The sequence below is a fragment of the Doryrhamphus excisus genome, chromosome 15, assembly GCF_030265055.1.
Source record: "Doryrhamphus excisus isolate RoL2022-K1 chromosome 15, RoL_Dexc_1.0, whole genome shotgun sequence".
Taxonomy (NCBI): Eukaryota; Metazoa; Chordata; class Actinopteri; order Syngnathiformes; family Syngnathidae; genus Doryrhamphus; species Doryrhamphus excisus.
In genome coordinates, this window is record NC_080480.1 from 12,799,464 (window position 1) to 12,812,431 (window position 12,968).

Below are 12,968 nucleotides of genomic sequence, written 5' to 3' on the forward strand. Positions count from 1 at the left end.
GTTATACTCTTAAAGTATCCTAATTTAAGTGCAAATTTGTAACTAATTACTGTACATTCTGTTTGTTCTTTGGCTTTTTTGTGGATTTTATATCATGGTAAAATGTCACACACATGGATTAGTTGTTTGTTATCAGCTAATGATAGTGATTCGGCAAAGTTTAGCTACAAATATTACCTATGATTGAATGTATAGCCCACGGGTGGGGGCCAATCATCGCCTTTATTGTCATTGTATTCCAACCCAATCCACTTTATTTATATAGCACATTTTATAAACAATTTTATAAACAGAGTGTTGCACAGACTAGTAAAATAAAAAGTAAATATATATATATATTGCATATAACGAAATTTTAGTGCAACTCCACGGTGCATTTTGTAGAAAGTAAAAATAAAAAATAAGGAAAAAGAATAAAAAACAAATAAGGAATAACAATATAAATATAAAAGTGGCAGGTGTTGTTCAGAATAAATATAAATATTTATTACGGTACGTGTCTGTTTTTTTTATTGGACCTTGGCAAAAATTCTAAAAACACAATTAAGCAAGAAACTGGGGGAAAATAAATAAAAACAATAAAAGCAATATTAAAAAACTAGATTGGTATCGGAAATTTTAGAGTTGGACAATATCGGCATTTCCGTTTTCAGCAAAAAAAAGCCAATATCGGACTTCCCTAATAACAAGTCAAAATACCAACAATAGGCTGGCGGTCAAGTAGTTAGTACGCAGGACACACAGCTAGGAGACCCGAGTTCGATTCCACCATTCCTGTGTGGAGTTTGCGTGGGTTTTCTCCGGGTACTCCGGTTTCCTCCCACATTCCAAAAACATGCTAGGTTAATTGGCGACTCCAAATTGTCCATAGGTATGAATGTGAGTGTGAATGGTTGTTTGTCTATATGTGCCCTGTGATTGGCTGGCCACCAGTCCAGCCAATCACAGGGCCTCTTGCGCCTCTTGCCTGAAGACAGCTGGGATAGGCTCCAGCACCCCTGCGACCCTTGTGAGGATAAGCGGTTGAAAATGAATGAATCAATGATATTAGCTATGCTAATTTGCCGTGCTTTTGATTCTTATTTTGCATTGAACAGGAAGTCAATGCTGTGTAGGTTTAATTTGTCCAAAGGTATGCATATGAGTGTGAATGGTTGTTTGTCTATATGTGCCCTGTGATTGGCTGGCCACCAGTCCAGGGTGTACCCGGCCTCTCGCTCGAAGACAGCTGGGATAGGCTCCAGCAGCCCCCGTGACCCTTGTGAGGATAAGGGGTAGAAAATGAATGAATTAACGAATACCAACAATTCAATGATTCAATTGATTAAAAAAATGTCATCCTTTGACTCCGCATTCTTTGATTTTTAATATGCAGGCCTGGGTGGAAAAAGTTTGGACACCCCCGGCTTTGTGGCCATCAAAGTACAAATTTGGCTGCACCGCGTTTCCTTTCCTAATTACAAGTCAAGCACTCACACGGCACACTACAGGTGGAGGTCACCCACAGAAGCTCTGCCATGAGACACCAAGCATGTCAGGTGATCCTGGCATCCTCACACACAACAAAAGAGTTGGACTCACTACAGGACAAAAAAACAGCTGAGGACGACCCCACCCCCCACTACGGGTACATCCCCTCTGCCAGTTGATTAATACGACTCTCTGGCTCGAGGTAGCAGTCACCTGCTGGTCACCTCGTGATTGAACGCATCTATGAACTAATTGGACACCGCGGGGGTATTTGGACACACACGATATACAACACATGTACGCACACACGTGAGGCTCCGTCACATCTCTGCTCGCACACATGTGTAGACTGCAGGGCATGTATGTACACACTCTTGTCACACGGTGATGGATCAAGCTGGGCTCCAAATGTGGTTAATATTGCATGGAGTCTGGTCTAAAAAGAGATTGTATTATATTACTGGTCCTGCCTTATTAGTCCTGATGCAAATATTATTCTAGAGACTGAGGGCGTCAAGAAAACGGACTTGGAGACTGTGGAGTGTAATACTGCAGTGTCCAGAGCTAATGGTAAGTTTAAACGACTGTGTTTAATGGTGTCATTTCGATGCGTCACAAAAAGGATATATATTTTATCCAAGAGGAGACTGAGGGCATCAAGAATACGGACAAGGACACTGTGGAGTATAATACTGCATTGTCCAGAGCTAATGGTAAGTTAAATGAATGTGTTTAATGGTGTCATTTTGATGTGTCACAAAATCGATATATATATATATTTTATCCAATAGGAGACTGAGGGCATCAAGAATACAGACAAGGACACTGTGGAGTATAATACTGCATTGTCCAGAGCTAATGGTAAGTTAAGTGAAGGTGTTTAATAGTGTAATTTCTATGAGTCACAAAAGGGATATATATTTTATCCAAGAGGAGACTGAGGGCGGCATGAAAACGGAGTGGGGACTACGATGCAGAATACCAGGCTGTGCTAACAGTAGCATGTGTCATTTGTAAGCAAATTATATTCAAGAGACTGAGGGCGGCATGAAAATGGAGCGCAACAGCAGAGTGGAGACTATAGCGCATAATGATGCAGTGCCCAAGCTAAGGGTAAGCTAAATTTATGCATTGATATGTGTCATTTCTAGTTGTCACAGAAAGGTTATAGATTTTATTCAAGGGGAGACTGAGGGCGGCATGAAAATCATTTGTGTCATTTCTAGCTGTGTATCCTCAAAATTTCAGAATCTTCTCGTCCAATGAGTGACCAGCAGTGGTAAATAGTACTTTGTACCTGGTACTGGCAACGTAAAAGCCTCAACACGAAGCAGAGGAATGTGAATAACATTTGTCTAGTTTTTGGCATTTGAACTATAAATTTCCCAAACGGCAGTAGTCACTCTCGCCCGCAACAATCAGGCATCATCTTCATCGATCCAAACACAGCGGGAGTATAATAGACAGGTGGACACAGTACAGGGCGAGATGTTATCAGACTTATCCAAGTAGGACAAATCATAAATCCACTGTGAGGAATAAAAGAGGAATAAACACTGCACGCAGAACCGTGATGCACTTCCTGGGCATGTAGGTGATCCATAAACAAAGCCAGGAATACTCCGCCTCCAGGTAGAATTAAGAACAATACAAATGAAATACAATATGAAATGGAGTACTGATATGCAACCACTGTAGTCATAATGCTGAGTACTGAATATTGAGCCATGCAATTACATTTTCATTATACAGTCATCCCTCGTTTATTGCGGTTAATTGGGTCCAGACCCCAGTGCCAAGTAGGAGTCAATATTTCAATATTAATAAATGGAATAGTTTTGTTTCTAGCACATAAAAAAATCTGTTTATGACTTTCAAAATAAGATTTTTACAATTATTAGAGCCCTGTAGACATTAAATAACACCCCTAAAGTCACCTTTACACTCCTATTATTCTTTATTTACATGCGATGCAGGCTACATTAGGATACTGTCACCTATGGTCATGAGCGTGGGGTCGTGACCCAAAGGACAAGATTGCAGGGAAAAGTGGCAGAAAATGAGTTTTCTCCGTGGGTTCTCCGTCAGAGTTTAAGTGAGAAACAACAGCCACGTTTACATGGACCCAAATATTCCAATTCCATTTGCGTTATTTGCTCAAACGGAAAGAATGTTACCTTTGTATACACCTCATTCCGAAAGAAAAGAGCCAATCCGAATGAATATATAATCGGGCTAACTGAGACAGTTGGGAAGCCCAGACTTCCCGGTCCCCGACCACCTCCTCCAGCCCCACCGGGAGGACACCAAGGCGTTCCCAGGCCAGCTGTGAGACATAATCCCTCCAGCGTGTCCTAGGTCTGCCCTGGGGACTTTTTCCCGGCTGGGCATGCCCAAGCTGTTTGCGTCATATCAAACCATCACAAAAAGTTTTTATTCAAGAGGAGACTGAGGGCGGCAAGAAAATGAGATGATGCAGCAAAGTGGACATTGTGGAGTTATAGTACTGAAACATCCGGAGCTAAGAGTTAGCTGTTTATTTTTTTAGTATTTCTTCCCGGAAAGATTGTATTCTGGAGGAGACAGCGGGCAGCTGAAGCTGAAATTAGCATACGTGTTCATTTGTGTCAAGAAAATGAGATGATGCATCAAAGTGGACATTGTGGAGTGTAATAGTGCAACATTCGGAGCTAAGGGTTAGTTGGACTATAGTTATCCGGACTAGATATCCGAGCAACCTCAACTGACTCATCTCGCGTAGGAATGGGTAAAAATGAAAAAAAGTATTATTATTGAATCAAAATGGCCTATTTTTGATGCGTCCAATCTGATTAGATTTAGCAGGTTTACCTAATGAAGTGCACAATGAGCCCTTCGGGATTTAATGACACTGAAAGTCAATTGTGAAAATCCGACCGAGTGGGTGCTCACATCATTAGCGCCGGGAAAAGCAAAAAAAAAAGAGCCAAGCCGCTGTTATTATGCATCAACAATCACCGGCTGCTGAAATAAGTCCATTATTGCACTGACCTCATAGCCTTGGCCCCAAATTGATATTAGCCTGCATGCTAGTGGCATCCCCATAAGAACATTAAGCTGCTGCTTGAGTGTCATACTCGGTTTCACACCTCCCAAAGCCAACCCAGACCCAAGGGAAGAGTTTTCTAACTCTGACCCGCGGTCCTCAGCCTTCCTGTTTATCCCTCCCTCCCTTTTTCGCCTTCTAATTGAATGGTTATTATAGCAGCAGGACGCCACAACATGGTCTTACAGTACAAGCATTAATATGGCTACAGTATTAGGTAACAGGCATTAGGAATTAGGCAGAAATCTTGAGATTATCCGAGCCCGGGTAGCTCGAAAAGCCAAGCGGAATTACGCGAGGCAGTACGATTAAATCGATTAATTCGTGTATGAGTGTTGATGACGGACAGGACACTTATTTTGGCCTGCAAACTAGCCAGATGGCGAATTTAACGTACCTTATCAGGGATTAAAAGAAAAAGGCAGGCTTCGGCTATCACACTCCAGCATGCCTATTTAAAGCGGCACGGACCAGGGAAATGCTGCTGTAATAATTGACTATTCATCTCCGTAATCCTTCTCCCAGGCACAGGTCAGCTGCTACTTGTCAATATGAGGCGGCGCCACAAAAATGGGACCGGGGACTGGATAAAACACTGAGCTCCCTGGTGTGAGAGCCAGTCATTTTCTAAATGCCTTGTAAAACTATTAAAAGGTGAGGCGCTCGGAGCTAAATTCCGGATTTTAATTTCGGTGTACTCTGCTATTTCTTGATGCTTGCGGTGTTAGAAAATTCCTCATCTGCATGTCACAATGAAACCATAATTCTCCCAATATGCTGTTTTTTTTTTTTTTTTGTAAGATATTTTTAAATCTGCTCTGTGCCTTTGCCCAGTTTGCCTTCACGGGACGATGGCAGCAGCTCATCGGACCGACTGCTGAGCGGCCCTGCTGCTCTAATTGAATCCTGCACCTGTTACTGGCAGATACAGCCTGTGGACAGCAGGGGGCAGAATGGAGCGCGGTGTGGTAGCCCGTGTCCCATGCTGTAAACTTAATGGGCGTTAAGGCGTGAATGTGCAATGCAACCGCTCACGCTTTGATGATTTCCTGCCTGCAATACCCAATATAGTCTCGAAAGCCATGTTGTACAAAAAAGCGTTTATAACTTAGTGCTTGGGTTTTTGCGACGTTGCATCGAAAGTACGGTAGTGTGGTTTTAAGTGACATTTTAGTATTGTACTAATACTACTGTTTAGTTCTATTCAGTTTCTAAAGGCGTTATCATGACTGTTACAATCATTCCTAATGGCGGTATCATTAGCGACCTGATAACGCTGATGCTCCACCTACACTGCAGCATCCAGGGTGGAACTTCCTGTCCTGATATCAATTTTGCGCCATTCAAAATGTGCCTCAAAAAAGGGAATGGCGTTAAAACCCTGGTCCCCAACCCGCTGTACTTGCAAGTGTGGGTAAAATTTGGGTTTGAGTCCCGCCTCAGTATGTATTTGGGAGCATCTATACACGATGTAGCACTTTTAGTGCAGGAGGAACTTTTGTTGTGTGCGGGGCTGCGTCGGACTAGAGTTTAATTGAAGATTTGTTTTTTACCGTAATAAGTATAGCATTGTACTGCCAATCAGTGTAACTCTTGTAAGCTACAACAAAGGTACATTTAGTTGTACCATGCATTAAAATGAATAATAACATATATATACGTTTATATAATATAATATATATTTGCCAAATGCCAAATAAGCCCCTGTACCTGCCCACACGCACACGCAAAACTTTAAATTATTATTATTTATTCAAAATTATTTGTGCAATTTACTGTTTACGCTGTACATTGTTGTTCATATTTGATGTCATCTATTTATTTTCCACATTATTATTATTATTATTTATTATTCTACAGGAGCCGGGCAACGACATTTCATTGGCAATTTCACTGCTGTGTTGTTGTGCAATGACAATAAAGTCTATCTATCTATCCATTTATTATAATATAATATATTTAATTAATTATATTTTTTTTTAGGCGATATAAAGTACTAAACAAAAGTATTCAGCCCCAAACATGAAAATGGATGAAAATCTATTTGGTCCTGACCATAATAATAACAATATATGATACTGTTATAGTTTTAATAGCACTAACTTTTTACAGAGAAGGTGAAAAAGAGGTGTTTTTTTTTAAAGTGGGGGTCATCTAAAAAGCATAGCGTGTGTATTTGCATGTGTAGAGCAACTACAATAAGTGCAGGAGAGGAGAGGAGAGGATCACGTGAGTGTGTTCTGCATCAAGAAAGAAGAAGAGTGAGATAGAGAGAGAGAGAAGTAATAAATCGGTTATTTCCTGTGAAATGAGAATTTAAAGTGAGTTAACCTGCTGAAGAGTGACAAAGTGACAAGAGAGATGAAGCGGGTGGGGTGAAAATGATCGAAAAAATGGGGGAAAGGGGTTCCCATTGTGCTTCTGCTTCCTTTATACTTCAAAGGGAAGGAGGAGGGGTCAAGTAAATGTTGTGAAAACAACAACCATGCACATGACATACACACACACATACACACACACACACACACACACATAATGCATACACGAATATACTTTTCAGTACAGTGGAGGAAGGCAGGTGTCAAATTGGGGCCTTTATGGAGTCAAATGTTCCCCCCTGGTGAATCGGCTTCCCTGACAGCACGGGCTGACAGCACAAAGAAATCGCGGCCATTCAGAGCAAAGCCTTATCGGACTCGGTGGCGCTCAGTGACAGCCATGTTGGGATGAGACACGTCTGCAGATGGACACCATGACAGGAGGACACCGACTCACCAAAGTATCTATTGTATTTCTATTTATGATTGATTGTAGATTAAATATACTAGTATCTTTTAGTATTTTTTTAATGATTAAGGCTAGTAAAAAGTGGTTTATTTATCAAGCCCAAAATTTTAAAAAATATTTCTGGATATGATGGATTGTAGATTAAATATGCTAGTATCTTTTAGTATTTTTTAATGATTAAGGCTCGTAAAAAGTGTTTCATCAAGCCCAAAATTTAAAAAAATATTTCTGCACATATTTGATTATAGATTAAATATACTAGTATCTTTAAGTTTTTTTAAGGCTAGTAAAAAGGCTAGTAAAAGGACAGTGTAGTAAAAAGTGTTTTATCAAGCTCAAAATTTTAAAAAAATATTTCAGGATATGATTGTAGAATAAATATTAAATATACTAGTCTCTTTTAGTATTTTTTTTTTAATTATTAAGGCTAGTAAAAAGTGTTTTATTTATCAAGCCCAAAATTTAAAAAAATATTTCTGGATATGATTGATTGTAGAATAAATATACTAGTATCTTTTAGTATTTTTTTTATGATTAAGGCTAGTAAAAAGTGTTTTATCTATCAAGCCCAAAATTTAAAAAAATATTTCTAGATATGATTGATTGTAGATTAAATATACTAGTATCTTTAGGTTTGTTTTTTTTTATTATTATTAAGGCTAGTAAAAAGTGTTTTATCAAGCCCCAAATTTTAAAAAATATTTCTGGATATGATTAATTGTAGATTAAATATACTAGTATCTTGTAGTATTTTTTAAAATGATTAAGGCTAATAAAAAGTGTTTTATCAAGCCCAAAATTTAAAAAATTATAGATTTTTTTAGTCAAAATGTATTTATTTCTATTTTTTTCTCTACCTTCATTCACCCTTGCCGGGAATATTTTATAAATTCACGAATACTGGACAATACACAGCATACATGTACCACTACCCCCCGATTTTTAGTCAATTTTTAGTCAATGAACGCACCACAGTCGCTTTACTTTACCATTCATTATCGATACATTTTATCATTTAAAATATGTTAATAAGTATTTGAGGTACTATATTGAAAAGAAAACGAGGGAGGGTTCTGGAGTTGCACTTTTCTTGCAAATGTTGATCCAAAAATCAGAGTGGAACATCAAAGTCAAGCTAGCAGGGGAGCCGTGACATTTTTATGGGTGTCTCAGTTACTTTTAAATTAATGTAACCCTGTTTCTACTGTATATTAGGGCTAAAACTAATGATTATTTTCTTTGTCGATTAATTTGAAGGCTGCTGTTCCGATTAATCAAGTAATCAGCTAGGCCTCACACGGACCAGATGGATATGAACCAAACACAAACAGTTAGTGGTTTGGTCCCCACGGTTTTCCAGAGCCAAAGCTAATAATTGTCGCTGTAAATGTATATATGTTGTATATACGTACATTACTGGTAATGTTGTACAAACCAAAGCTCCCCTATTATGCAAAATAATTTTTTAAATGATGTTCCAACAGTAATATGTGTCTCTAGCGGCAGTTAATGAGCACCAAACGTGACAAACATCAATCATCTCTCTGTTTGTTTACTCCATTATGAAGAAAAGAGGGGCTTAAATGTTTGTTTTTGAAGTTCATGAAGTCAAACACTTCATGTTTAAAATAAAAAATAAATAAAATAAAGCCTTATATATGTCAATCTTGTTTGTTTTTCCTTAGTGGAATAAGCTAACCTAGCATGATGTCGCCCTGAAGACGTGAGTGTTATGCTAGCATAGTTGCTCCCATACTGTAGATATGCTAATGTGGCTAACGTTTGTGTCATACTGTCCTGCTCCTTAATGTTACCTTGCTGTATATGATATATGGCATCTATTACTTTACTTACCAAGTGTACAGAGTTCCAGCGTGTACATTATGTTAATATTGAGTGTGATAAAGTGCAGAATAGCACATTTTGGAGGGCGTGTAAAAACACATCTCATTAGCTTTAAAGCTACACGCACCTCTTGTTGTGAGTAGGGCTTATTAAAATCACAATTAAACTGTTTATTATTTCCAATATATGATTGTGAGACCTATGAGGTGTATTTAAAATTGTCGTAAAATACTATCATGTGATTTATTTTTATTTTTTGCGGTGTATTGATGACGTCAATCCTTTTATTCTACCCTAGCTGGCTTTGCCTGTCGGTCACATGACCATGTTTAGTCGTGGCAGGTCATCCCTAATGAGGCGCAGCTCGTCGTCACTATGGCGACGGCTCGGCCATGATCTCTCCATCCACAGCGGAGCACCTCTTCACTCTCGGGCCATTCACTTGTACAAATCACAGGTGGAGCTATCTGTGAGAGCGATGTGACTGCCCTCTGTGGCGGCGCCAACACGGCGCTCTGGAGTCTGACCTCCACAAGCAAACAGGGTGGAAGTGAGGGAGAGTGGGGGTGGGGGGGTGGGAAAGGTTCTTTGGTGGTGACAGCTGTGATAAAGGGAATACGGTAATGATGTGGGAAGCGTGCTCCGTGTCAGCGTATAGAGGTGAAGAACGGGGAAGCAGCAGAGGCTGCTGACACTTTGTCTTAAAATAGACAGCAGGTACTGGGAAGCTGACAAGGACGGTGCGGAAGAGAACGTCAACGCCACACAACATCCCAATCCCAATCAGCCACGGACTAATTGGACGTTGCGTGCAAAGACACAGGTCTGGAATGTCAAACAAAGGAAGGCGACGGGAGGGCAAAGAGAGAAAAAACACTGTTTTCCTCTTAGTGTTAGTGGGGGGGTGGAAGAGGAGTTAACATCAAGCAGTAGTGAGGGGAGGAAGGCGGGAGGAGGAGGAGGAAGAGGAAGGGTTGGTGTCGTGCTTTGCCTCTGCAGGAACGGCGACAATGGCTGCTTGTGCTGGGAAAGAAATGGAGGACGTGGACATGGAAAAATACGGTAAAGCAGTCAATAAAGGTGTATTTTTCAACATATAGATCCAGACGGGGGGGGCAAAGACCAGATTGACAAGCTTCTAAGGTTCATAGATGAAAAACGCACTTATTTACAGATATTATAGAGTGAAACTGATTAAAAAATGAAGCAAAATGGATTGCACTACTCAACTGCAACCAGCAGAGGTGCTGTTGAGTCTATATGCTATGGGAAGTTGAGCTATGATTTCCCATTCCACTACAAATAACATTAAAAGCTTAAATTATTGTTTATTTTTTGTTCCATTAATCAAAATGTCCATCACTAATCTATGCATGGGTACTTCTCCAAGGAGATTGTTTAAAATGTCATTTTAGATCATTTAAAATCGAATAAATAAAACTAAATAACATACATTGGTGTGAAAGTGTTGTTTTTTTTGCATGTTTGTCAAACTTATATGCATCAGATCTTCAAGCTAATTTAAATATTATTTAATTACAACACAACTGAACAAAATACAGTTTTTAAATGAATTTTTTTATTATTAAGGGAGAAAAAAGTGATTGTCCTCTGTTAAAGCCTCAATTAACTGACATCTATCAGTCTATAAAGCTATTTTTAAAGCTACGGGACTCCAGCAAACCACACTGAGAGCCATTTTCCAAAAATGGCGAAAACATGAAACGGTGCTGACCCTTGGTAGAAGTGGCCGGCCAATGAAAATGACCCCAATAACGCAGCGAACGACTCATCCGAGAGGTCACAAAAGACCCCACAGCAAAAAAAAGTTCCATTTAGCAACTATATTTAGTGTTCAGTTGTGTTGTCACTGACTAATATTTACATTTTTTGATGATCTGAAACAAGCACGCAAAATCTTATACAAAATCATACATACTTTATACACACTATTAAGCTATAATTGTATAAAATACAAATATTATATATAAATATGAGGATATGTGTCATTGGTCGCTCTTTTTTTTAAGATTTGCCGTACAAAAGGTGAGTCTGGTATCCTCTTGTTATTAATGGTATCTGTAAAGCCACACCGTACATTACATGGTTTACGAGGGAACAGACACAGAAGATAGTCATCTCTTTAAGGCTCGTTAAGATAAAAGAAAAAAAAAAGTTTAAATCTTCTAATCAGTACATCTCCAAAGTTTTTTGGGGGGGAGGATATTTTTGAACCCTGTAGGACTACCACTCGGTCAACGACCTTGGAGACGGACCAGGGCTATTTCCTGGAGAGGCTAGTGATTGGGGCTGCTGGCCACGCTGATTGGGGCTTTTTAGGTCCAAAGCCTGGCCGCATTAGAGTGGACATTACAAGGAGCTGGAGTAGGGATACACTCCTTCTTCCTCTGTGGACCCGTGCTGAGGCTCGAGGGGGTGCTTGGTGGCTTGCCATAAAAAAAAAAAGATGTGATCTGAGAGATAAACCAGTCGAGAAAAGACGAGCGAGAAAGGGATGAGAAGATCCAAATGATTAACCAAGAATAAGACGAGGTAGTGTGCTAATGAGGGGAGACCATGAGAACCTGGAAGTACGGATCTTTGGAAGCTTAGCCTGTTAGCGTGCTGGGCCATGCCTGATATTTAACAACAAACAATAGAACGATTGAGAGAATGGGGGGGAGGGGGAGCAGTAAGAGAGAGAAATGGGACGACACGACAGAAGAAGAGGATTCTGTCTTTGGTCTGTGTGGGGAGAGATGGAGAAACACACTTCATGTGAGTGGAGGATGAGACGATGCTGTAAGAACGTCAGTAGAGATGCGTTTATCTCTCATTGTTTGTTTTTGTATCTGGTGTCGCCAGGTGGAAATCTAGAAGGGTTTTAGAGTTGTTTTGGTTATCAAAAGAAGAAAAGTTAAAAAAAAACGGAGGAGGAGAAGGAGGAGTAAGGGGGTCTCTGGATGTCAGACATGACCACAACACAAGGTGCCGGGTTAGGAGGGATCATGGGGTGGGGGAGGAAGGTAGACAAGGAGGACGTGGAAGGGAGGAAGGGACGAGCTGTGGTTGTTATGTTTACTGTGGGCTTTACCTTTTTGATCCACTTCTATTCAAGCATCGGAAAGAGAAGGGAGACAGACAGAGAGATCCAAATAGACAAGGTAGAGAGAGGGGGAAGAAGGAACCAAAGAAAAACAGGTGCAGGAAAAAAAAAGAGAAAAATTGAGATTAAATAAAACGCTCCTCTTAAAACGGATCTGTCTACTGTTACGTCAAAGAAAGGGCTGACATACTGGATGAGGAGGGCAACCTGACCTACATTATTACTACTATTTTATTTCATCAATAATCCCCCCCCCTCCTCCCCACAACAACACACTCTCGACCCGACCTCCACGTCCCTCCCCCACTTCCCTCCCCCAAACTGCAGCTCCTGGAAGACCTGCTGGGGGAGAAAAAAAGCATCCTGGCGTTGAGCTGTGGAGGCAAAAAAAGGAGGAAGAAAAGAGAGGGATGATATGGGGCGAGTGGGGTGGGGGGTGGGGGTGGTAGGATCCTAACGTTTGTGGTGCCCCCCATGAGTGGTGATCAAAATGCTTTGGAAAACATTAATTGGTTCTGTGAATTTCCGCTACCTAATTACGATCTTATATTTAAAATATAATATATTTTAAATAATTTAATTTTTATTTTTTTAATATAAATTTTTATATTTTTTTTATATTTTAATTAATTTAAAATATAATATATTTTAAATAATATATTATATTTAAAACAA

At 39.8% G+C, this 12,968-nt stretch overlaps 1 protein-coding gene across 4 annotated transcripts in view; it reads right to left on the reverse strand.

Annotated features, from left to right (window-relative positions):
* adgrl1a (adhesion G protein-coupled receptor L1a) overlaps positions 1-12,968 on the reverse strand; it is a 286,520-nt gene that overhangs the window by 53,174 nt on the left and 220,378 nt on the right. Inside the window, exon 10 of one of the 4 annotated variants that reach the window (XM_058050252.1) lies at positions 12,282-12,296. The exons of 2 other annotated variants lie outside the window; for them this stretch is intronic. In XM_058050252.1, the coding sequence (XP_057906235.1) occupies positions 12,282-12,296 (15 nt within the window). Of the gene's footprint in view, positions 1-9,196; positions 12,553-12,968 lie in introns of those variants that run through there. One more of the 4 variants, XM_058050256.1, reaches the window with a different exon arrangement.